Source organism: Ambystoma mexicanum, chromosome 1p (assembly GCF_040938575.1).
Source record: "Ambystoma mexicanum isolate Mex_15411 chromosome 1p, UKY_AmexF1_1, whole genome shotgun sequence".
NCBI classification, from domain to species: domain Eukaryota; kingdom Metazoa; phylum Chordata; class Amphibia; order Caudata; family Ambystomatidae; genus Ambystoma; species Ambystoma mexicanum.
In genome coordinates, this window is record NC_090921.1 from 592,698,692 (window position 1) to 592,724,997 (window position 26,306).

At 45.0% G+C, this 26,306-nt stretch overlaps 1 protein-coding gene across 1 annotated transcript in view; it reads left to right on the plus strand.

Moving 5' to 3' along the window:
- The window catches only part of ADAMTS10 (ADAM metallopeptidase with thrombospondin type 1 motif 10), a 932,646-nt gene that overhangs the window by 269,345 nt on the left and 636,995 nt on the right, over positions 1-26,306 (plus strand). The window contains exon 3 of the mRNA XM_069649542.1: positions 24,216-24,586. Coding sequence (XP_069505643.1) covers positions 24,216-24,586 — 371 coding nt within the window. The remainder of the gene's footprint in view (positions 1-24,215; positions 24,587-26,306) is intronic.

Below are 26,306 nucleotides of genomic sequence, written 5' to 3' on the forward strand. Positions count from 1 at the left end.
GCAAAGCAGATTTGTCCTGCCACCCCCTCCAATCAAGGGTCAGGTGGTCCATTAATGAGACTCCCTTCCCATTTTGAAGTGAGCAGGACTGGCTGATTTTGCGAGATGCATGCTGACATGTCACCAAGCTTGAACTCAGCAGGAAAGGACACAGACACCTTGCCACAACGAGTGATTTAGATGAGCATGCAAAGGAGAACAAGCACAACTAAGCTCTCTGCCCCCATGCACTCTGCACCTAGGCATATATTATTGTGCCTCCCCCATGCCTCCACTTCTTTTTTGTAGGACTTGAGCCCAGTTCATTAATATTTGAAGACCTGAACATTGCTGATTTCCCTGCCTCAAGACCTCTCAGTTAAATAGGCTCTATCACACTATAAGGCAATCCTGCAGTAGACGCAACCTGCCCTGGCGCCAATCCCCGCCTGACATGACATCATTGGAACCAGCTTGGAGTTTATTTCTTTTGACAGCCAAAATAATCCTTATCTGTAGCTTTATAAATGTAAGCATCTTGCTAGTCTGGACAACATGGGCAAATGTATACATAATAAAAATAAAAGCAATAGGGGAACTCCTGCAAAAACACCAGTTAACTTCAATTAGCAAAACACAATCCCCATATTTCTGCAATGCCTTCCATAGTAGATGGTGCTATCAAACAAAGTTTCAAAAAGACAATTTCCAAACAATATTTCTACCATTTACATCTGGCAAGAGATGTGTTCAAGCAGGGGAGCTGACTTATGAATTTCCCGGGGGGTGCCCAAATATAGGAAGTGACATCACCGGCATTTATATGACCGCATTTGTACGTAGTCGCCAACTTGGTGCAATGGGTTTGGGGCGGGTGGCGCAGAACAGTGGAAACATTGGCTAGCATGTACTGCATATACTAAAGTCAAGTAAGGAGACTTAAGCCTTCCAGTTGCATTCCAAGGGCCATCACTGCCTCTACTCCACCCCTCTATAATCATCCAGGTTGTAGTAGCCCTTAAAAGGCAGAGCAACACAACTAGAATGGGAGAACGAAATGCTCACTAAACAGAAGTTACAGCTGCAAGGTGGAGTACCACCATCAACACCAAAATAAAGTTCCAAATTCAAGGGAAAACAAGTAAAGAAGTTTCCTGATTAAATGCTTTGTCATGATCTACATCATACCCTTTGTACCTCAGAGGTTTCCTGATTAAATGCTTTGTCATGATCTACATCATACCCTTCGTACCTCAGCATGATCATCACCCCAAAGGTGGTCCAACTGCCCACCTGAAGCTATGGCACGCGTTAAGACCATATTGCTGTACCAGAAGGACCCTCTGGAAGTTGGTCACTGTAGTGCAAGAGACACTACTACCCCTGAGAACCGGGCAGACTTACTATTGGACAGCAATATTGTTTCGGGTCCACCTTCTGTTTGAATTATGTAGTTATGGTTAAGTTGGTGTTTCCATAGGAAGAGCACTTTTTGGGTGGCTTATAACTTCGCTCCCCCTGGACGAATCCTCACCAAACTTTGCAAAAGAAGTATATGGCCCACTCTGAATTGTTTTGCAAAGTTTGGAGAGGTTTGGTCTAGGGGGGGTCCCAAAACTTTTGTTTTTTCCTATAGACATAATGGGAAAAAACTTTGCGCACGGCCACAGGCCAAACCGCTGGACGGATTTACACCAAATTTGCGGCAGGAGCGGGGGCTTGGGCTTGGTCCCGAAAGCGTGCTTTTGCAAATTTGGTGTAAATCCGTTCAGTAGTTTTTTTCTAAAATGACCAAAACGTAAGGCAAAAAAATTAGTGATATCTGTGTTCGCTTCGTGGACAGACTTCCCTGTTCGCTATGCGGACAGCACCCCGATTGGCCCATGGCCTTGCGTCATGTCCACGGACATGCAACGTGTTTGCTGATTGGACGGCGAGGGGCGTGGAGCGCGTCAGATTTTCTGTGGCGCCCGCCATCTTGTATTCGCCGTCGACCGCGTACAGCGTGGTGAAACGTGGATAAAAAATTGTATTTAGTGCCGTGTGTTGGTGTGTAAGAGTGTTTGGGGAGGGTGGGGGGAGTATGAGATAGGTTCAATGTTTTGTTTTTTTATGTGCTAGACTTTTTTTGTTGTGTTCGATTTGTCCGCAGAGAACACGGCTGTTCTGACATTTTGTAAATAAACTAAATGGTGGGGTGTTTAGAGGACGGAGTATGTGTCATTTTTGTTCGCAAGGAAGGTAAAAATGAGCTATGAACACTCGCGGTGTACTTAATTGTTCATAAATACACAAACTGGGGGTGTCCTCAGGACGCTGTCCGTATTGTAATCTGTCTAGTTGAATGTGTTCTAAGAACACTCGCGGTGTCCCGAAATGGTTGCAATCACACAAAATGGGGGTGTTCTGAGAACGTTGTTTGTATTGTTCTTTGTCAGGGTGAAAGTGTTTTAAGACCACTCCTTTTGTCCGCTAATAGTACAATTTCCTATGGGCGTCAACCGACTTTTTGTCCACTAAAGAAACGATAAATCCGGCTGGTGTGCGCCGACATTATGTGATAATCCTATGACTGGCGCTATTGACCTGGCTGACTTGCTTTTGCGACACTAAATCATATCTCCCGCCCCTAAGCCTGATATTATCAAAGCATTCATATTCCCCGCCTCTCTCCGTGACGTTACAGGGTGCGTCATCAAACGCGCCCAGTTCTCTGCAGTCCTAAGTGACTTTACACAGAACCCAGAAGACAACACATATTATGTCACAACACAGCGCGCCACAATTCGGAATATGAAACAGTGATTTAAAAGCAAACAGCAAGATTGTAAATTTTGTAAAGTACATTTATTTGACATCAAATGTTTAGAGAATATTCAGCAATTTGCATTTGTCTTTGTTGTCGATCCGCAAAAGTTCATGTTGAGGCACGCGATGTTCCTTTGCGGTACAGAGGGTGTTAGATAAGCTTACAACTCAGTGCGCCACAATTCGGAATATGAAACTGTGGTTTAAAAGTAAACAGCAGGATTGTACATTTGGTAGAGTACATTTATTTCACATTAAATGTTTAGTGAATATTCAGCGATTTGCTATTGTCTCTGCTGTCGATCAGCAAAAGTTTATTTTGAGCCACGTGTTGTTCCTTTGCGGTAGATAGGATGTTGGTTTATGATAAAAGCAGTAAATGGTCGCTCTGATAATCGGAAGGTTGCTCCAACAACGAGCCATTAGACCACCCTATTGGTTGGTATGTTGTTTGTAGCCGCTAGTACTGCGTAAGGGCATGGCGATTGTCCCATAAAATGGTGAGGGTCATGAAGTTGCATATTTGGACCTGCATCTGGCAGTTGAAGACCCCATCCGCTGGAGTCTGTAAATCGTGACATAGGCAAAATGGGGCCACATACCTGTTTTAAAAAACATAAATTAGTCTCACCAGCCGATCTTCATTAAAAATCATCATTTTATTTATTAGGGCGTGAAACTATTTGCTATCGAAGATAGTTCAACGGAGTATGTTAATAATAAAATAATAATATTTTCCCATTCATATAGCGCTAAGAACCGTGAGGTATCTAAGCGGTGCTTATTATTAACCACGGTGTGTGGTGCTCATTATCGACCACGGAAGGATGAAAGGCTGAGTTTGGCCTTGCCGGGATTCGAACTTGCGTTAGCAAGCTGTGCACGGATGTCAAAGCGAGCGTTGTACTCGCTGTGCCACTTGACAGGCTACAGTGAAGTGGCACAGCGAGTAGAGCACTTGACTGCCTATAGACCGATTAAATTATTTTATTAACCCACCCTGTGTCGTCTGCCTTTTTCAGAGCCCTCTAAACGACAGGGGATCAATTCGGCGGTGATAGTGCACGGTAGAAAACATTATGCCACTTTCAACGAACAAGTTCAACTTGAGCGGTCTTTAATGCTACGCTATTGTAATTATATTTGGTATAAAATAATCTAAAGGGTTACTTACAGTACAATTGCAATTTCCATTGTCTACGAGTAGTGCAGTCCCAAAATACGACTCTGTGTGTGCGAACGATCTTTCGCATAGTGATATAATATATAAAAGTGGTTTTGTTTCAGAAATGTCATCCTTATCTTCTCTTACGTTTTAGCAACACTCCTTCAAGAGACGTATTTCATCACAATCTCTGTCTGTCAAGGTCAAAAAACAATACAACCTTATAGTCCGCTTCGTGAGCCTCTCCGGGGCCCGAGAAAAAAATGGAAGCAGCTGACCTTCACTGTGAACGAGCATAAATTGTTACTTTTCAACATTCTGTGTAAAGCCATCTGTAGAAGTTGGTTTTTGCACGCCATGTTTGTATTTTGTTTGGGTGATATTAAAAAAAGTTTGTTTAAGGGACGTTATGGTTCTAAGTACAGCCGAAAGACCCCTGAAAATCGCAAGTTATGGTAAGCTATGAAAAATAACTCGCGCCACCACCGTGCACTGCTAAGACAAACGCCCAGGACATCAAAGATGACATCGCAAATTTCATTGATGAAATCACTGATGACATCACATGTGTATGTACTTTTCATGGAATTTGTGTACTAGGGATTTTTATTATATTGTTGCGAAAAAAGTGTCAAGGATATTGCAATAAATATCATACTGTTATTAGTGCTTTGAACGATGCATTGATATAGCATTGTATTATGGGATTCTATCTAGTATACTGAGCTACTAATGGAGAAACATAGCATTGTGTGCAGAGTACAAGATGAAAGTATAATATATGTAATGTTAATATGTTGAATAATGAAATGATAATTGTCCTGAAATGTTCGAAAATTCACAAAATGGGGGTGTTCTGAGAACGTTATTCGTATTGTGTGATTGCTTAGCTGTATGCAATGAGGGAATGGCACAGAGAGTAAAGTGGACGCCGTCTGCGGACACCGCGGCTGTTCGTGGACAGGGCGTGCTACATCCGGGTTTTTCCAGGAAATCCAACATGGAAAGAAGACTGTACGGATCAGCCAATCAGATGTCGAGGTTGTGGATTTGTGTTGAAAGAGACTGTGTGTGGTGAAGATGGCAGAAGTAGAGAAAGTCAGGGTGTTGGTGCTTGGAGATATGTTTGTGTATGGTTTACAACAGTACGCTCAATGCAGGCATGTTGCAAAGAACTTTGATGTGAAAGGAGTGGAGGTGGTGTGGAGCACTGTGCCTGATTGCAATGTACAGGGAATTGTACAAGTTTGTGAGGATATAGCCATGATGAACAGTCCGCATGTGGTAGTTTTGCACTATGGTGCTTTCCAATTGGGCAACGTCAGTGCCCCTACTTTGTTGGCTGATTTGGAACGCTTGGTTCAAGCCGTAATGAAGATCCTTCCAAATGCAAAAGTAATTTTTTCTGGATTACTACCTAGGGCAATATGGGACAATAGTTCAGTTTTTTGTCCTTAGCAAAACATTGCTAGGTGTGTCATCAACCGAGGCATGTGTGCCTTCATGCTTAGAGCTGGTATGTTCTTCTGTAATAATGAGAATATTGATGCCAGTAATGCTGTTAATTTTAAAGAAGATGGCATTTCTTTATCTTTTACTGGAAATGCCTTTCTATTTTGGAATGTAAGGGTTGCTTTGGAGAAGGTTATGTGAAGATTTTAGGAGTAAAGTAAGAAAAAAAAACAAGAAAAGAAATACAAAATAACAGGTGTCTGTCAAGCATCTGTAAAAAAAACAAATAAAACGGCTCTTTTCAGAGCCAACTTCAAAGGGGAAATGGGGCACACTATTTAAATTTACATTCAACACGCTCAGATTTTCGATATGTCCGCGGACATGGCAGTAGTCCGCGGACATGAAAATCACTACGAGGGGGTTAGTATGTTCTATGTTACATGTATATGAAGTCAGGGATATTATGGTTAAGTTGTGCTACTAAAAACCTATTAAATTCAGTGATAAGACTTTGTTAAAGGGACGTTATGGTTAAGTTGCGCTACTAAAAACCTATGAAATTCAGTGAAAAAACTTTGTTAAAGGGACGTTATGGTTCAAAGTAAAACCGAAAACCCCCTGAAATTCGGCAGTTATGGTAACATAAGCAACCATAACTCACGCCACCGTGCACTGCTAACACTAACACCCAGGACATCAAAGATGATATCACAAATGGATTGACAATGAGCGTCTGAGTTTGTGGTGTGAAGGGTGGTGAGGTGCAAGAGTGTATTGCAGTTGTGTCCTTGTGTGTAAGGGTCTTGTGTTGTGCATAATGCTTTGCAAAAGTACGGGAGCCAAGTCTTTTGTTTCTAACAGTGATTGAGCAGGGTAGATTCATGGTCGTCTGTACTGTCTTGTACATCGTAGGTTTGAGGAGCATGGGAAGATGGCAATTCAGTTTGTGATCCTGGTGGGCTGTTGTAGGCGAGTGCGTATAAGGATGTGCTGTGTCAATGGTGGAGATAAGGTGCAGTATGACTAGAGGCCAGGTGTGGAGGATACTTCAGCAGGTGTGGGATGCTTTCCACCAGGTCGCCATGGGGGTGGATAGGCTTTTATTAATGGTAGAGAGCTAGATTGGTATGTATACTTTTGAACGGCTAGACACCGACTGGAGATGGTAGTAGGTTAGGGCAAAGGTAGCCAAGCACCGTAGACTGATAGATTTAGGCAGCTAAGGCGCAACTAATGCAAATAGGAGTACGGCATAAGTTGTCAGTGAACATACTAGTGTGATGAGTGTGGGTTATGCAGCATCACTCCAAATGCAATAATAGTGAGAGATAGATTGCTACCTTGGCATCTGTGGTACAATTAGGAAGGTCAGCTAGCTGTAGGTGTAGGCGAGCACTAAAGGTTCAACACTAAAGGTTCAATACATATCAGACACATTTCACGTGTATCAATGGGTACATGAAGAAGTCCGTGAACTATGGCAGCGGGTGTACCCAAGAACAGCTCAGGTCATATGTCAGGCGCTTGACCGGAGGCGCAGTAGATACCGGTGAGACGTCAATTGATAATAGCAATAGGCACACAACGTGAAGCGGTACTTCAGTTAATAATAGCAAAAGGCACACAACGTGAAGCAGCACAGGTCGGAGGCGATAGTGAATGCAAGAATAATTGAACGGCATAGGCATGCATCGAAGGGTACAGATCAAATATGACAACAAATACATTTGAGGGGCCACGCTCTGTGTAGGGAGATATGCGCCTTGGAAGAGAGCTATGTGGATTGCATGGCTATTACAAATATTCTTGTGTGCTATCTGCTGATGTAGGTCAAAACATAGGTCTGAGCAGCTCTAACGTTAATCAGTGGCAGAAATGCAACGGTAGTGGATTAAGTAATGACAGACAACTAGGTATTGGTACTGAGCATGCGAATATGCAGACCCAGTAGAGGCTGCTAGGCGGGGGTCGTACCAGTATTGTCACGATGCCTGAGAATATTGGCCAGCTCTTGGAGTCCACACTGCTAGGTAGATCGATAGGTTCAGTCGATGCGAGGCAACGTATTGGTAGTTGATGGATGATGTTGTTCCAAGATATTGTGCAAAAGTTGCTGAAGAGTGCATAGGAGTAGTAGGGTCACGTGCTACATGCGATTGTGCAGTGGCAAAGTGGACAAGACTCTTGGATTAGAAGTGGTAAGGTAGCGCAGGTGAAGACGCCATGTGAAGTGTTTAGGCAGAGTTGGTTTGCGAATAAAGAGGACTCAGATTGGCTTACCTTAGGCAACCTTATTGTGAAAGGATGAGTCCCTTGATAGTAGAAGATCTCCACGATAGTGTGACAGAGTTTAGGGGCATGGCATGCTCGACATGATATGTCAGGCTCAGTCAGGAGCCTTTTTTGTGAGCCTTTGTGGGGGGCTGGCTAAAGCCTGCTGGTGCCCCGCCATTGGCTATGTAGCCAGAGACAGGGAGCCTGCCCAATCAGAGGCAGATGAATTCAAAACACAGGATGTAAGTCGGATTCCAGCTAATGTCATTTTCCTGCCATATTAGAAGCACCATCATAACACTGCCCCAGACAATTTTCCATTTTATAGCCAAACCTCAGGAGAACATCTTTAAAATGGCAGAGTTTGTGATGTAGTGCCAGACATTTGATAAAAGCCAAATAAAATCTCATCTACCTGAAGATCCTCTTTTGCAATGCGAAAGACTACAGAGACCTGCTCTTTAGTTGACACATCAGCAGTCTCATCTAAAATAGTAGAAATCATTTTGCATCAAGAATCTCTTTCATCAGGCCCGGAGCAAATTATGTGGCATAATTGCTAGCATTTCATTTAATATGTCATGATACATCCATTTGTACTCTGTTCTTTGAAGCCAAGTTTGCAGTTCTGGGATATCTCTGCCACGAAGCGACAGAATTGCCTTTAGATTAGAGTCCTCATCTGTATGGCCCTGAATTGCAAGACCTTGCCAAGTAAAAACCAACAATGTGGTCAAGATATTCACCAGGGCACTTCTGTTATCCCTCATCTGCTTGAGGTGACCCAACGACAGAGCTGCTGCAACATTTGTACCCCTTTTCACAGATGCTAGTGCCATTGCAGCCGCCCGATGAAGATTTGATGTCTAATGGCTGTTACATCTCTTTATGGCCTTCCAAAATTTGTTAAAGCCATGTTTAATAAAAGCATTCCAGGCATCATCAATCATTATCACGGCTACTTTTTGGCAATGGCACACCCTTTTCATTAGCAGCCGGGCAAACCTTATAGAACATTTTTTGAACAGACTCATGTGTAAGCCAATTATAGGTTTCTAACCATTTCTTTTGAAAAGTGCGGCCCAGCTGGGACTTAAAAACCATTCGATTCACTCGTGTTTGGGCAGCATTCCTGTGTCACATTGCTGCTGCCAGCATCACTGACTGTAGGTGCATCTGATACACTTTCCACGCATTGTGCCTGGCAGTTTGATGCAACTGTGGAGCTCGAAATTGCTACAACTGCTTTGTCAGGCATATGGGACCTCTGCTTGATCTCTTTGGGGTTTCAGATGCATCTTTTCCAGGGGACTTGGGTGAAGCGGTGGCTGCTAGGTGGAAGGTCTCACAAAATGTCTAACTGGCATACAAGTGCAAGAAAGAAAATTGATTGCTGTTATCCATACAAAATGTATCTCTTGATGCCAGACATGTTTTTAAATTTCTATTTGAGTTTACTAACCTTACATTGTATTAGGTTTACTTCATCACCAATCAATTTATCGCCTTCAGGGGGTAATCTTTATTTTTTGTCTTTTTACGAGGGGCCACGAGGTCCAGATGCCTGCCGATTTCACATTAGATATCCATAGGTTTCTCTTGATTTGATGACATATGGTTCTCCCACTTGGGAACAAGAAGCTAGTACATAGCATCCAGCAAATCGTGCATATCATTTTGTCCATTATTTATGACGCCATATACTTTAAATGCTGTATAGATGCGCCCTTTTGACCACGTGTTAGGTCACCCTTCAGCCTGGCTACACATAACCAACTGAGACTTCATCTATTGTTATACATTCAGTTGGAATTTGTATTAAGTACCTGCATTACCTGTATTATCATTTGTCACAATAGGTGGTGGTTACTCATTGACTCCCAAAGCATGGGATTGTTTTTTAGCTTTGGATGAATGCAATTGAATTGTTTACTCAGTTACACTAAGGTTTTTGTGAATATGAACTACCCTTAAATGTACTGAACCCCCCCTTTTTTTTCAAATAAATCACTAAAAAAAGAACAAATGCATAACTTTGAAATGCATTTACAGCTAAATAAATAATTTAAAAGCTATAATTGTCATATCTATTGTTTGTCTGTACTTTTCAAACCTAATGAGCACCAATACAACTAGAATGTGTCTGCTAGTTTGTGACATGACAGAATAACTCTAGGCCTACCAGAATTAATAAGTAGACCCCAATTATCAAAGACGACAGGGCAAACCCCTTCTTGTACCATGGTATAGATGCGCCCTGGCTATTGTGGCTGGCCCCTCTTGTATTAACCTACTGTAAAGATGCCATGCATAAGTGACATTTGCTAAGATGTTCTTTCTGGGTCACCAAATCTGCAAATAGAGTTAGGGTTGTAACTTTCTCTTAACCTCTCAGTGGGCAAATCAGATGTTCCCACAGAAATATAACGCAATCACATGTTTTTTCAGACTATGAGGCGAGCTTTAACTGCTTTTAACGTTTTAGTTTACCAGAAATTCTGGTAAAGTAGTGTACAATGTTAAAAGCAGTTACCTAGGCTCACCCTGCACTTAGGTGATGTTTGGCACTGATGGAAGCACTTGCGTCTAAAAGTTGTAGGCATGGTCCTCTCCATTTTTTTAAAAAACGCCCACTTTCCTTGTTTTCTACATTCATTTTAAACGCCCGTTATTCAGAAAATAAAGCAGTCAGCAAAACAAATACACCCCATGTATGCTTAATAACGTCTTACCTTCTGAGAGACAAGCATACACCTCTTTATACTGCCTTTTTGTATTCACAACACAGAAGCCACTGTTTCACACAAGCATCTAGAGAAAATAGGAAGCAAACAATGCATTAACACAGTTTACATATCCACAAATTAGACACTGAAAGACTAGTCATTGGTAAATTAAAAAGGGCACAGGGGTAGCGACTAAATTGTGGAACGGCCGGGGGACCAGGGAGAGCTTTCTGACCTCACAGGGGTGGTCTTAGCACTTTGAAAATATACACCCAGACCAAAACGATTTTAAAAATGGAGGCAAAGCAAGAGGGGTTCACAGATGTACAAATACACCAAACCCAAAACAATGTTACCACTAAATCTGTGCACCCCTCTTGCTTTGCACCTGTGCCTCCATTTTTAAAATAGTTTTCGGTTGGGTGTACCTCTACATCTGTTCACCGCTCTTGCCAAGAGGGGTGCACAGATGTACAATTACACCCAACCCAAAACGATTTTAAAAAAGGAGGCAAAGCAAGAGGGGTGCACAGATGTACAAATACACCCAACCCAAAACAATGTTACCTCTACATCTGTGCACCTCCCTTGCTTTTCATCTGTGCCTCCATTTCTAAAAATCGTTTTGGGTTGGGCGTACCGCTACATCTGTGCAACCCTCTTCCCAAGAGGGGGTGCACAGATGTAGAAGTACACCCAACCCAAAGGATGCACAGAAGCAATGCAAGAGGGGTTCACAAATGTACAAATACATCCAACCCAAAACGATTTTTAGAAATTGAGGGACAGTTGTAAAGCAAGGGGTTGGGTGTACCTCTATATCTGTGCACCCCTCTTGCCAAGAGGGGCGCACACATGTAGAGGTACACCCAACCCAAAATGGATGGAGGCACAGATGCAATGCAAAAGGGGTGCACTGATGTACAAATACATCCAACCCAAAATGATTTTTAGGAATTGAGGGAGAGATGCAAAGCAAGTGCTCTGAATCTGTGCCTCCATTTCTAAAAATCGTTTTGGGTTGGGTCTACCTCTACATTTGTGCACCCCTCTTCGAAAGAGGGGTGCACAAGATGTAGAAGTAGACCCAACCCAAAACGATTTTTAGAAACGGAGGCACAGATGTAGAAGTAAGGAAAGGGGGTGTTGGGGCAATAAAATAACGGCAGCCGGGGGATAAGGAACAAGAGGACAAAATAGTATAAAAAAAATAAAAAAATACATACCTGATGCTGCTTTCCGGACATGCTGCTCTCTGCTTCGAATGATGGCGTTGTGTCCCGTGTGCCTGCTGCTCCTTCCTTAAACATGGGCAAACCGGAAGCAAAACAGAAGCTTACTGTAGCCCCTCAGCCCTCCCCTCCAGGACCATCCACCAATATGAGGCCTAGAGGGGAGGGCTTAATTAGAAATGTTCACGCTTTTACCAGGGCCAGAGCGAGACACAGAGTGGATGGAACATAGGGCCATCCATGCTGCATCTCTTTTCTACGGCCTGGGGTGGCTCAGCCCTAACTTCATTCTGCAGGTGGGTGCCCGGGCCCTGGAGCACCCGCGTTCTCGGCGCCCATGTGGTCAAGTTCCAGAATTGCAGACTGGTCTCAAATCCTGGTTTCTCCACTTCAACAGAGTGTATGCTCCCAGCCAAATCCTTTTATCTCACTATGCCTTATTTGTCTAAATTAAAAGGCTATATAAGGTATTCAGCTCACACTGTCTGCTACTTCAAAAAAATCCTGACTCCTGATATTGCCACATAGGTAACTATTAACAGTGACACTTCACATACTGGACGTCAGTTTGTCTCCTGCTTTACTCATGGAAAGGTGTTTTTAATTGAACTTCCCATTATACCTCTGCGTATTGAAGACTCATTCCATAATATAATTTTCTGTAATTTCACTGATGTCATTAGTTATGCAAATAAGAGAGCCTGACACACCTTTTGCCGGCCAGGGCCCCACAAATCCTAGGGCCGGCCCTGCTTGCCGGCTTCGGAAGCTGTTCTTAAGTGCAAGCATGGGGGGCCATGGGGAAAAGAGCGGGCAGGCCGCGCATGGCGAGACGCAGAATGTAACAAAAAAGCAGTGGCGCAACACCATTGAGCAGATTGGGCTCTAGCCCCCCAGTCCTGCTGAAATTTTGGTCTATGTTGACTCGAATCTCAGACTCTGCATTTTACTGATAAAGGGACCTTCCTCTCAGCTGCTTTTGGGTGCCCCGTTATTTGAGGGATATATACATTAAACAGACATGTTATTTTTAATAGGGCAATAAAGCAAGGAAGAAAGTGTCAAGTGAGCTCAATAAATGGGCAGACAGGGTGGCGAAGGTGCCCATCCCTACACCAGTCAAAATCGTGCGAATACATTTTTGGGAACACATCTTGGCAGCACTGCACACAATTCTTTAGAAAATATCCACCGAAAGAGTCATATTTTTAGACTTCAGTGTCACGCGCATGCTGACTGCGACATCACCACTACTAGCCCCAGCACATGTTTGGGGGGGTTTCAGGGGTTCACCGGCTCCAACCAGCAGTGCAGGCCTGTCCCCTTTCCAACGCTTCAGGATGACTGTTGACAATGTGGGCAACCCAGGTAGGCATTCATCTACCAATCCCGTAATGCCAGACCCGGGAAAACCCATAGAAGTTACTAGTAGCACCATTTACATTATTGAAATTTGACAATAGGTGATGTTTTTATATAAATGTTTTCTTTTTTTAAACATTTTTTCGCTGCTGTCTACATATGTAGGTGATTATTTTGTGATGTCACTTCCTGTGAAGTCAATTCCTGTGATGTCATCGAATGCAAATTAAGGGGCCCGTACTTAATTTCCCGCACTTGGCCCCACAGATCCTAGGGCTGGCCGCCCTGTGCAGGAGCTTCAATAAGTTATGGGTAATAGCCCACTACCGATTCTGCAGTACTTGCGGCTCTTGGCAGCGCGTGCCGCCAGTGGTCTGGCCTCCCAGACGAGCCCGTCTTACAAAAATGCATGGATTTCATATTTCCTGCACTTCCGAGCCGTAGGTTTGTCACAATCTTCTATCGCCTTGTTGAGCTGTCACTTAAAGGTATCCTAAGTACATTTAATATTGGCACGGTGGGCGATGGCCCAAGGTTCTAGTCCCTGGATGCAGCTCATCTGCATATGTTTGGTCCTGTCCTGAACACTCGGCCTATTGGTTAGGTATCTGTGCCCAATGACCCTCAATGGTGAGTCTTAATGTTACCGCTGATCCCCGCTGGGCAGAGGCGTAGCCAGGATTGTCTAACAAGTGGGGCCTGAAGCTAACATAGTTGGGCCCACTGCAGTGACATGAACATCCGTAAATGCCCACACGGTACTGCTGAGTGGGCATTTACAGATTTTTGGTGGGCCCTGCCCACTCAGGCTCCACCTTTGGGTGGGCCCTGCCCACTCAGGCTCCACACTATCTACGCCTCTGCCGCTGGGCCTTACTTGTCTGCTACTGTAATATGAAAAGGATTAAAAGAAAATGTCTTAATATTGCCTCTTTGCTGGCCATTAGGGCTACTGTTGCGTTGGAAAAATAGCCATCCCCTAACATGCATAAACTGGCTGCCAACACTGGCGTGGGCAAATGGCACTGAGGTAGAGTATATCTCACTACAACCCGCCACTAACCGGCCTAAGGACATTTGGGCGTACCTCCTGACATATCTGCTGGCACGAAGGGGTAATGATATGGTACCAGGTGGAAGAGTGATTACGTACTAGTTTTGCCTGTGCTCCTAGCTTGTCTGAGGTATATCCTGTTCTATTGTGCTTCGATATTCCAAAGGAGTAGCATCTCAAGTGCTGGTCATTGGGCCGGCTCTCGGCGGATCTGAGATCCGGCACCAGATCTGGAGTCGGATCTCGGGATCCGGCCAGAGTCAGCCGCCCAAGCCCATGAACTGTGCTGGAATACTTAAAAAAAAAAAAAAAAAAAAAAAGCCCGCGACGGCAGCATTGCCTTTACCGCGGCTTTGGCACTGGTGTGTAATGCACAATGCTCGCTACATGTACAACTGATTCCTTTCAGCTGTACATGTAGCGAGCATTGTGCGTTACACACCAGTGCCAAAGCTGCCGTAAAAGGGAAAGCTGCCGTTGCAGGCTTTTTTTTTTTAAGTATTCCAGCATTGCTGGATGCCCACTACGAGCCCCTCCCCCTCTAAAACACGCCCCCTCGGGCACCGCTCCCCAAACTCCTCCTCCAACCCAGCCCTTGTGCTGTGGGAACCCCCACCACATGTTTTCTATTTCCACCACTGACCATCTCTTTTATATATATTCATGACCATGTTGTATGTTTTGCCGAGGACCTAAATAAAGGATTTTTCTGGCCACCCTTAAGACCCCTGACACAAAGCGACATTCCCTCACGGTTGCTGCACGTTTTTTTTTTCTCTTCGTTTTCTTCTCAACCTTTCTGTTCTATCCTTCCCTCGAATGTTTTTACCACTCAGACAAGACCAGTGGGGACGTTCTCTGTGTGTCAGCCTTTCACACATATTGCCCTTTGCCTGGAACCGAAGAGCACCCACGGGTGCTGCACGCGCCGCAGAGGAGGCAGATCCACGGGCTGGGAAAAGCCCTGCTCTGAGCCCTCTTCCTGAGCGAGCCCTGTAGACTAGCTCTGCACCTGCCTGCCTGCACGCCACCGTGGCTTTTATTCTGCAGCGCTGGCTGAGTGGATAATGTCGGTCACTTATTTTCCATATAGTTTTCGACCTCATTAATTTATGGTTCGTAATGCCATAAAAATACGATATTTCAACTACCTAACCTTTCAACATTGGAAAGGCTGAGTCTGCCCCGCTTGGCTTCAAACAAATAACCTGTAGGTGCAACGCAGATTTTGGCAACACACTTAGCTCAGTTATTTAACCAACTCCACCATGCCCAGGCCCGTTTCTTTAGCCAGGCGAAGCGGGCGACTGCCCGGGGCGCAATCGCACCTGTTCAAATATCAGAGCCCCCTGTTGAAAATCAAAGCCTACATAGGGGGCTACATACCTACATAGTTCAGTAAGTCATCAAACTGGCCCACATTGGGCAAAACAGTGTGCAGCGCATTCCTCATACAAAAACACATTGGTTGGGTAGGAGTTACTTAACCGCAGGGTGTAGTTTGGGAGCAGCGCGCATGCCGGGGTTGGGGGGGTGTGTGCAGCGCATTCCTCATAGAAAAACACATTGGTTGGGTAGGAGTTACTTAACCGCAGGGTGTAGTTTGGGAGCAGCGCGCATGCCGGGGTTGGGGGGGGGGGTGTGCAGCGCATTCCTCATAGAAAAACACATTGGTTGGGTAGGAGTTACTTAACCGCAGGGTGTAGTTTGGGAGCAGCGCGCATGCCGGGGTTGGGGGGGGGGGTGTGCAGCGCATTCCTCATAGAAAAACACATTGGTTGGGTAGGAGTTACTTAACCGCAGGGTGTAGTTTGGGAGCAGCGCGCATGCCGGGGTTGGGGGGGTGTGTGCAGCGCATTCCTCATAGAAAAACACATTGGTTGGGTAGGAGTTACTTAACCGCAGGGTGTAGTTTGGGAGCAGCGCGCATGCCGGGGTTGGGGGGGTGCAATTAGTGTTTCAACCTGGGCACCAAATGGACTAAACTGCCCTGAACATGGCCTTATGCTGAGCATTACTGTTCTCTGATGCACCCACGGTGCACACCACATGAGACTGCGTTGGGCAATCAGCCGGTGGCAGAATTCACTTACACTTGTCGCATTGCACCTTAGGGCAGAGGTCTTCCCTCTCAAAGTATTGTTGGTCACAATCTCACACATGCGTTTTTCTTGGATTGAATAAATCTCGCAGTTTACAAAGTGCTGTGTTGGAATGCCATCTGTGAGGGTGTGCAATCCTGAGTTTTTTCAAATTTGTTTGCTGTGCAAAATGATTTTGGTTTCCTTCCTCCGAAAGTGAGCTCTGCTAAACAGGCCTCATATTTCAAGGCTCCATGCTAAAAAAGTATAGTTCCCGCCAGCGTACTTTGCTGGTCCCTGTCTCCTGACACAACCGCAGCTGCAATGTGATTTGGCAGCGTGGCAGCTACAGAGTACCATGTACATTCCTGAAATTGCCTTCTGGAACCAAATTAGATCAGTCATGTGATGCCGTTAACCATGGGCTACTATGGTGCAAGGTATTTTACCTGCCTGTCCTCATGGCCTGGTGGCAGAACTTTATTTGAATATAAATTCATATCTAGTGTGATATAGGGGAATATGAGGAGATGAAGTTAAAATTTCCAAACCCAATCTAACGTCATTTTCTTATCAACTCGTTTCCTGTGACCCTTGCAGCAGCAGAAGCCATTTGTGAATTGGGTTCTAGCTATCGGAGGCCCACCCACAACATATGGGGGTCCTGCTCAGGAAGCTCTTTGTTCTCGGTTGGGAAATCTTGACATTCCTGGGAAAGGACCTGTAACCTGTAGAGGTGGAGTGAGGGCTGCCGGGGCTTCAAATGGTCCTCTGCAAAACAATGGGGTGGTCATTCCAGGGAGATAATTACTGGAGCCGGTCTGATCTCACGCAGACAGGAGTGGGGAGGGAGTATAGTGTAGCTAAGTAACCCCTACATTCCAGGCCACATGTCCTTCCTGAAATCCCCCTAACCTCCTGCAAGGCACGGAAGGAATAACCCTTGTTAAAACAGTAAGGAGTATTGGAATGGACCAATTGCTGTGGCAAAAAGACTATATAAGGGGGCGAGAACCCCCATAATTTAATCCTCTCAGAATCATCGTCATGTAGCCATCTTCTTGACGCTTCTTACAAGATTCCACTAGAAACGTGTTGGGGTAAGTACTTCCCAGAGACCCCAACCATTGGGGCGGAGATGTGGATTTTCCAGGAGCATGCAGACCTATTCCCTAACCGCATCAGGGGATCATTTGTACGGTGGAAAAGGCCTGCCTGAAGCTGGACACTGATGTATCCCCCCCTGCCTGTCCCAAGCCGCTTCAAGCCGCGAGCCGTTGGCGCTTGTGATCTGCTTTGCATTGCTGGACACAGCCGAGCCAGCTTAGCACTGAAGTTCTCGCATTGTCGTGCCTTTGCACTGTGTGAATTGGATCATTGCTGTTTGTCTCGAGCTGTTTTTAAGCCTAAGGCCCTTGCGTTTGTTGTATTGCACTGCATGGCTGATATCATGCTGTACCAGCTCCACCAACTTGAACATGATTCGACACATTGGAAAGAGCCCACAAACCCTGCTTGACTACGATGAGTACCTGAAAAAAGATATCTAAAAGACGTATTCTTTAACTTGTTTCACTTTTCTACAAGTCTAGGTTAGAAGTGTAGGTGTTTGCAGGGAGCAGAGTGCGCTTTGCACCTTTTCACTGTGTATTACGACATGGTTTGTCATTTTAGTTTGATTAAAGTCTTCTTTTTATAGAAGCTTAATTGGAGAAGATGTTTATGTTGGTACTGTGTGCACTTGTGTTTGGATGCTTCTGCGCTGGCTCACACCCACCTGAAGAGGATGGTCTACGATGCACGCTGTGACTGAGATCACTGCTGGTTTAGTAGTGGAGTGGGGCGAAGCAGGGGATTGTGCCCCCTGTCCTCCTGCAGAGCAGCAGTCGTGGTGTCACGTGTGCACGCGCCCTTTCATTGGCTCTTTTGTCATTTCCCGGCGTTCCCTTTCTCCTGCCCTTTCTTATGGACACAGAGCACCTGTGAACGAGATTGTACTCTCCAATGTAGGCTCGTGGGTGCCCAGGTCAGGTGGGGGGTGGGGGCTGGGGGGAGGCGAGGCTCGGTGTGTGTGGGAGAAGGATTGGGGTTGCTAGGTATGCCAGGAAAGCGATCCAGCAGCCAGTCAGCTGTTCACCAAATGTCCGAGCTGTGAAATACCATCACCCTTTCGAGGCCTTCGAGCAGATGGTATACATCAAATGAGCCCGACTTCTCTACACGGAAAACGAGTTACAATGTCACTTCTGTAGGTGCCCCCCCCCCACCCCTTCCCCCGCCACTACTCCAGGGCACACAGCCCTGGACCCCATCTTGTACAAATTATAACGCACAATGATTGAAACAGTATGAGGCCGCTGGGCTCCCAGGCCCAGGGCCCTGAAGCGGTGGAACATTTTTAGGGTTTTGGTAAAATGTGAGTCCTGTTGAGAGACGGGTGGCCTCAAAACCTTCCTCCTCCACTCCAGGGATGACTCAGCAGGCCAGCGGGGACAAGAGGAGCCTGGCACACGCGGGAACCGCACACAGTCCATGAAGAGCTGGGTGTAACCCAGGAGGGGGAGAACACGCGGCCTACCCGAGCCCCAGTGCTGATTCATGCGCAATGATGAGCCGGTTTCTTTGGATTTGCAATACATGTGCAGCAAGGGATGCTTTTCTAAGGATGCATCAGTCAGAATAAAAAATAAAACAAACCTGTTTTCAAATCTACCTATACTGCTCTACCTAGATTTTTCCACATTTGTAATGCCCCTTTCCATTTTCACATTTCGAAGACGATTTACAGGTTGCCCGAAAGGGGCTTTTGCGTCCTTCCACCAACCCCACTAGCACTGCCCACTTTGGCAGCATAGCTACTGCCAGCACCAGCTCTCCTGGTCATAGCGCCACCTCTGCCCTGCCCCTCTTCCGGCTTTAGCGACCGGAAACTGCCAGTCAAATTAGTCAATGGCAGAGGAAGGTGTGGGTGACAGTAGCATAGTTATTACCCTTGCCAGCAATCACCTAGCGGTATAATCCACATCATAGGCCTAGGGCAACCCAAAGGGCTTGCCACCACATCTGTTCTTGCCACCCCGAGTGGGGAATCCATAGGGATCTCTGTTGCAGTGAGGCATTGTGTGAGGCAGTGCGAGTTATCCGCTCTGGGTGAGCACTTCCATCAAGTTGATGACTCTCTCTGGACTAATAATAATTTGCTTTTTATATAGCACTTTAATCTAAAGAGCTTTACATAAGACTTATTCACATACATTACTGTCATTACCCAATCGGAATTGGTACTAATTTATCGAAATAGGAAGGATGAAAGATTGAGTTGGCTTTGCCGGGATTTGGACTGCGACCTGAAGCGCAAACACAGATGACAGCAACGAGCGTTTTACCTGCTGAGTCATCTTACCTTTGGCTGCCAGATTCCTCATCTGGGCCTCTTAAATCAACGCGTTTATGTCTATGTACATGGCAGCCTGCAATACCTATATAAAAGTCAGTACGTGTTCTTATTGCAGGCTAGGTGTGACAACAGTATTGACCTGTAATCAGTAATTAGAGTTGGTTGTGATGTCACAATGCCCGCTGCTTGAGCCAGCACTGAGCAGACCTCCAGCTGTTGCTGCAGCACTTAATTGGCCAGTGTCAAACATTTGAAATTCCTTTCTTGCAAAACTGCTTTCTGTAACACTTTACAGACATTAATTGATAAGGAACTGTTTATAGCAATATGTTTACTTTGTGCACTGCTGGTGTTTAGCACAAGGCCAATAATCTATATGCATATTGTGACTTCTTTTAAAGGGCACAGATGAATGGAGGGACTTTGTCTCCCCATTTTGTGAGGCTAGGATGGTGAGCCCCCTCTGCAACACCCACCCTATGGGTCGAGGCAAGTGGGACCTCACCGGGTCCCCTAAGTGGATCTCACCGGGAGAGACTGCCACTTAGAGGACATGGACTCCCGTTCCTGTGACACAGGATGGCCTACGTGACACACTCCACAATACCAAAGGCCTTTGCTTAGCAAGACTGGAACCAAGAAACTTCTCAGAGCTTTCATTATCTTATTGGAAATGAACATGTCTCTTTAAGTCGAAATATACAACACACTGAGACGAGTATGTCAAATAACGTACCCTGGAGAGACTACGGAGGGAGAGAGAGGAACGCATACGCGGCCTAGAGAGGACCCCACACTGCGTAAGACTGGGAAGAGGCAGAGTATGCCTCAGAGAGAAGCTGGAACGCCCAGGCACATACCGGCATGAAGGTGCATATGGGCAGGAACCCGGTACGCGAGGGGGAGATGCCAAAGTCACGGCGCAGCCTCGACCTGAGAAAGCATCATGACAGGAGCACAATACGAGAGGGGGAGACGCCAAAGTCACGACAAAACCTTGACCTGAGAGAACATCAGGGCAAGAGCACAATACAAGAAACTGAGATGCCAAAGCACCGACGCAGTCCCGACACGAGAGAGCCACAGGCAAGAAGACCGAGATGAGAAACTGGGACACCAGAGTCAACGCAAAACCCCATTAACACTGAAGAGGATAAACTGAACATGTTCTGAGGCTTAAGAAGAAGCCACCAATGAACAAGGCTACAGAGGACGTCCCCCCTCGTAAAAGAAGGTAACAGAGAGAACAGGGATAATGGGAGAGCAAAGAGATCATTATATCATGCAGATCACTCGTCCCAGTACAAAGTCTGAGAAGGACTTATCCTTAAACCAGCTGAATCCACATTATTGGAAGAGAGAGAAAGAGACAAAGCAATCTCTGAAATCCCTGTGCTTAAATCCTCAGGAAGAGAAAAATGGAGATAGTGAGAAGCTAAACGTTAAAGTGTTAAACAAGGAATAACAAAACCCTGGGAAAAGCAGAAGCCCATAAGATATATATCACAAGAAGAGGATGTCAGAAAGAGTGGATATTGGGAATCAGAAAATATACCAAAGGGCCAAATAAATAAGCCAGCAGAAGAAAGCAATTTGAGTTCCAATTTGCCCACAGAGAAAGGCCACCTGAGTAAAAATATCCTTCTAGGATACGTCAGAAGCAGCAACAAAGAAGATACATCTTGGAAAAGAATCCCAAAAGGGGATCACAAGGAGAAGGAGAGAATGCAAAACATAACAGTAGAGTTACAGAGCCTAATAAAGAAAGTCACAAGAGACTATCTGAGAATTTCATATACGTGAACAACTCTACAGACTGGTATTAAAGTACCCTCAAGGAGAAGGACCAAAACGCTGCGTTGTGCACGTCACAACAACCTTTGGTGGTTCCCCACTCGAACTCTGTGACATGGGGCGACAGACGTTTTTGTTATGCAGGGCCAAGAGCGTGGAATGATTTACCCTATGAACATCGCAATACTAAGAGTCCTTGTTGGATTTTAGAAAACATTGAAAACATATCTTTTCATCTAAAAATAGTAGACAATGCTGGCTTTCCATTTTTGTTGCTGCTTTAACATCTGCGCCCAGATGCAATTGTTTTGCCCGGTTTTCCTGTGGATATGTGCTCTATAAATTCAAATTCATACATACATAGAAATAGGGCAAGTTAGGCCTTATCCTTTACTTTAACAAAATTCGTAGATCATGTCCACCCAGTGTCCGTGTCCTTTTCCTGACTCGCCACAACATGTTCTTTAGATTTGTTATTAAATGGTTTTTACTATTTTTCAGCAACACATTAGAAGCTGTATATTAGCTTGTCTTTTAATCCAAAAGGTTCTACATTGATTGCATATATCAACAACTGGAGGATGTCTTACACTACATTAAGCAAGAGGCCAGGTGGTAAGGGGAGGACTGTGTGTGGCCATGTATTATAAGGTGTAAAATACTCCCACTATATATAAAAACCATATTGCAAGTCACCTGGGTTTTCCGGGACCAAATAAAGGAATGAAACTGAACTCCTCAGTGACTTGCAATAGCCTTAAAATGCATGCTGGAGGGTACTTTATGCGATATATCACAGTTATTATTGTATAAAGTGCATTTAATAAAACTGGTTACTAACTATGCCTTTATACTTGGATCTGGGAACAGTGGCCAGCTGAATAGTAAAAAAACAATTGGGCCAAACACTGTGAAATTATCTTCACTGATATTCATCAGATCTGCATATTCACAAAACTATTCCTTGTGAAAGTCCTGAAAATCACAAACATATGTTGAATTCTACTATTTTGAATCCTCTTTTGCCCTTGCACTAAATAAAAACATTGGTGGGGAGCTGGGGGTGTATTTGATGCCGTATTTTCTTGACTCCTCAAATCAAAATGGCTTTTCTTCAACTACCATCTTTAGCCTTCTAAGCCCTACGATTCAAACAAAGTAGAGTATCTGAGACAGTTTCAAAATTGCAAGTTAAGATTTATTTTGCGCATATCATACACTACAGCTGACCTCAGTTTCATCCATGACCAGTATTTCATGGAGAGTGGAGAAGTGAAGTGCCTGAATAGTACGCAACACCTCATTTTACACAGAAATGAAGCCTGCAAAAGATAGTAACACACATATGTTCAAACGCCATACACAATATGACACCTAATCCCCTAAAAGCAGAACAAATTGCATATTCAACAGATGTTACTGTTATGTCAGAAGTCTCTACTTTGCTTATGGCTTTAATTACAAGCTATTTCTGCCAGATCACAGACGATGACTTATGTCTGAGGCCTTAAATACAGACTCCACTTGCCCTCTGTTCCAACAATGGACACCCTATTTGCACAACCTTTAAAAGATACCTTTTGTGTGTTTAACAAAGTGGAAGGGCTGGACACTATGACTCATTGTGTAACTAACCTCTGCTTAGTGCGGCCAGTCTTTACACATTTAGTTAAAAGAATGGAGCCTTATTGGAACTGCCTTTCCTACTTTGTGGAATAGGAGGACTTGTCCTTAATGTTATTTAACCCAGGTTTATCAGTGAAGGGCAGGTGACTGATGCATGCCCTCTACACGGACCAAGCCTTTTCTTGTTATGACTGACAGAGGAAGCCATGAACACATTTCTATTTTGTTTTTACTCAATGACTGACAAATGCGACCCCATTTTGAATGTTGCTAAAAGAACAGGATTTTGATCGCAAAATGAGGTTAGCTCAGGGCTAAGAAAGATGCATATTATGTTCTAACAATTTACGATGGGAGGGAAGGGGGTGGTGGGTACTCCCGCTTCTCTTATGGCCCCAACAAATTGTCTTGTCCAAGTGATGGGCACATCCAAATTGGTTTGCTGTAGCAGCATCAACAGCCAACACCAGGCTTCTGGCCTAGCCAATCAGCAAACTCCTAAGTGTCCACAACTGCACTTCTGCACAAACTCAACCTCGCATGATCACATTTCTATAGCAATTAAAATCCTATATTGCTTCCTGATAAGGGAAAGTTCCCAATTAAACTCATATGCACTGTCCACTATGGCCCTTAGACAGAAGGGCACTGGATTACATTTCAAAGGTTTCTATCCCTTTGATACTCTTGGCCCATCTCTGACCACCTTTTGTGATAGAGCAACGATTTGGCAAAGGAACCCTCCAGACACAAATAGCCACCCTCTGGAACTTCCTACCCTTCCACCTCAGACTTGAAGACGAATTTCTGAAATTCTGAAATGGCTGAATTACTCAATCAATGAAAGTGGTGACAGGAAAGCTATGAATTAATCGTAACCACAGCCATTGATCGCTTGTAACTCACGTTGAGTTTTTTCTCCATCTGTACCATTACAGGAGGAGACAATCAATATGCAAATCAGTCATGATCATGCCCCACTGGGCCCAGTCCAGCCCGAATGATGCAAAAACCCATCTGGTTTTCTGTGACACAAGTTTTTTTGTGGGGGTCTCCGCATGTACCCTTTTTTAATTTAAGTATCCCAGACGGGTCTTTTGATAAGGGGCAAAGTGCCTTTGGTCTGGAATAGCAGCCATTCAGAATCTAGGTGGTACTCATCTGCGACTTCTCAATACAGTTTCTTTGGCAGTTGAGTTGGTGTGTTTTAGCAGGCCAGAGAAAATGACCACAATGATGACTGTCTCCTGTTCTCTTTCCAGATGACTTCCTCTCCAGTCTAAAGGACTACGAGATCGCCTTCCCCATCCAAGTAGACCAGAATGGAGACTTCCTGAGTTACACTGTGCGGAAGAGTCCGGGCCGGCCACGCTCGCGCCGCAGTTCGGGTCCCGCCTCCTCCCATGAAGTGGCACAGCGGCACGTGTTCTACAAGCTCTCAGCCCATCAGACCCGCTTCCTTCTGAACCTCACCCTGCACTCCAGCCTCCTAGCCGAACACTACACAGTTGAATACTGGAAAAAAGGTGGGCTGGACTGGAAGCACGACCTGTACGAGGACTGCCACTATGTCGGCCATCTGCAGGACCATCACCTGAACTCCAAGGTGGCCATCAGCAACTGCAATGGATTGGTAAGTTCTTGCCTTGGGTTATAGTGTATCCTGGCCTCTGAGGAAAAAGTATTTGCTCCCGACAAGTGGAGGTCAGCTGTTTTGGCTTATCTCTGCAAATTACCCTACAATTTGGATTCATTTTGTAGAACTGTCTATTTTGGAGTGCTAGGTGATCTTGTTCTGGTAACCTAGACCAGTAGCTGATTTGCAGCAGTATTCTGCAGGTGGTGGAAAGTTGAGGCACTTTTTTTATCTTCTCAGTTGTACGTAATCATGGCTCTCGGTTGCCAGAGACCAATCTCCAATAGCGATGCACCTGGTGTGTCTTTTGCTCATTGAATCGTAGTTCCTGCTGTGTTTTTACACCACCAGGGTGGTGGTGCTGTTTTTCACGAAGTGATTTGTTGCATAGCTCATATGCATAATTTATTTTCCATAGTAAAGCCAGTGTGGTCCTACTGTTTCCCCGGATGAAGCGGTGGCCCAGTATGGCGTTGCGCTTGAAGTATCAGGAGCTGTTTATTGAAGCATCCCACCTGCAATACAATACTATACCATACCATAAATAAATAACCAATCATACCTGAGATTCTTAGGAATAGGACTGAGTAGCTGAAGGAAACCCTCAGTGCTAGGAATTGATTTTCTTTATCCAGTGTGATTTCAGGTTTGGCATATCAACAGGTGTCGCTAGGTTGCTAGTGGAGAGCTTCTGGTTTTTGACAACTTCTCACTCGCTCACTAGCCTAAAATGAGTGGTGTGCAGTGCTTAATTTGTAAAAGAATAAGTGACATGACTCAAATATTTTCTAGCATACCCACGGCACAACTGGACGGGTAGCTTTCCACTCACTGCTCCCCTCGGTGTCAACATGGGATTAAAGCTGCAACTCCCACTGGCTCTTTGGGGTTGATGGATGTACTGACAATGGCAGATGTGTGATTGCCAAATTCCAATCAACATAACATAAAAGGAGACAAATGCTTGACTGTCTTTAAACACACTCATTGTTAACTTTGTGTTCTGATTTTAACGATTCTTCTTAGGTGACTGACAGTTAAAATAATAAAGTTGCCAAAACACCAAATATTAATTGAACCGATTCTGAGACGATACGTTCCGGGGCTGAGAAATAAGTGCCAGTGCTGAGCCCTGGCAAGCACCTTCATACATTAACCACTGGTGGACTGGGTAGGGTGGCTGGTTACTCCGAGGCAGGGTGCTGGTATCATGAGGTCTGCAGGATGTCAGACTCCTACACTCTACTTTGGCAGGGCTGGAAATGCCTGCACGCCGAACTGGCCCCTCCCTTTCATGCACCCCCTCTGTCAGGTGATCTGGGGGCACACGTCACAATGTGTTTATTATGGAATCTGGAACCCACTTATGCAATGCTGACCTGCCCTCGAATGTACACCAGGGCGCTATTATTGAACCACTTTCTCGATTGCTTCGTGCTTTGGCTCCAGCTGTACCGGCCTAGTAGTGCAGATGGCGTCTGAAAGAACACCCCGATTCACAAAGGACCTGCATATTAGAGGGAGAACATGTTTTTAAGAAGTTGCATTCGTTTAACTGAAAGTTGTGTAAAACAGTAGGCAGTGAAGCATTCTCTGGGTAAAATGTTCAAAAGAAAAGTGAACACGCCCTTTGTAGATTGCCACAATGCCAGGCTGGAACTGGGGAGTATTGGGATCAAAGTGGAAAGAACTAAGTGAATTGCTACTCTTTTTGAAA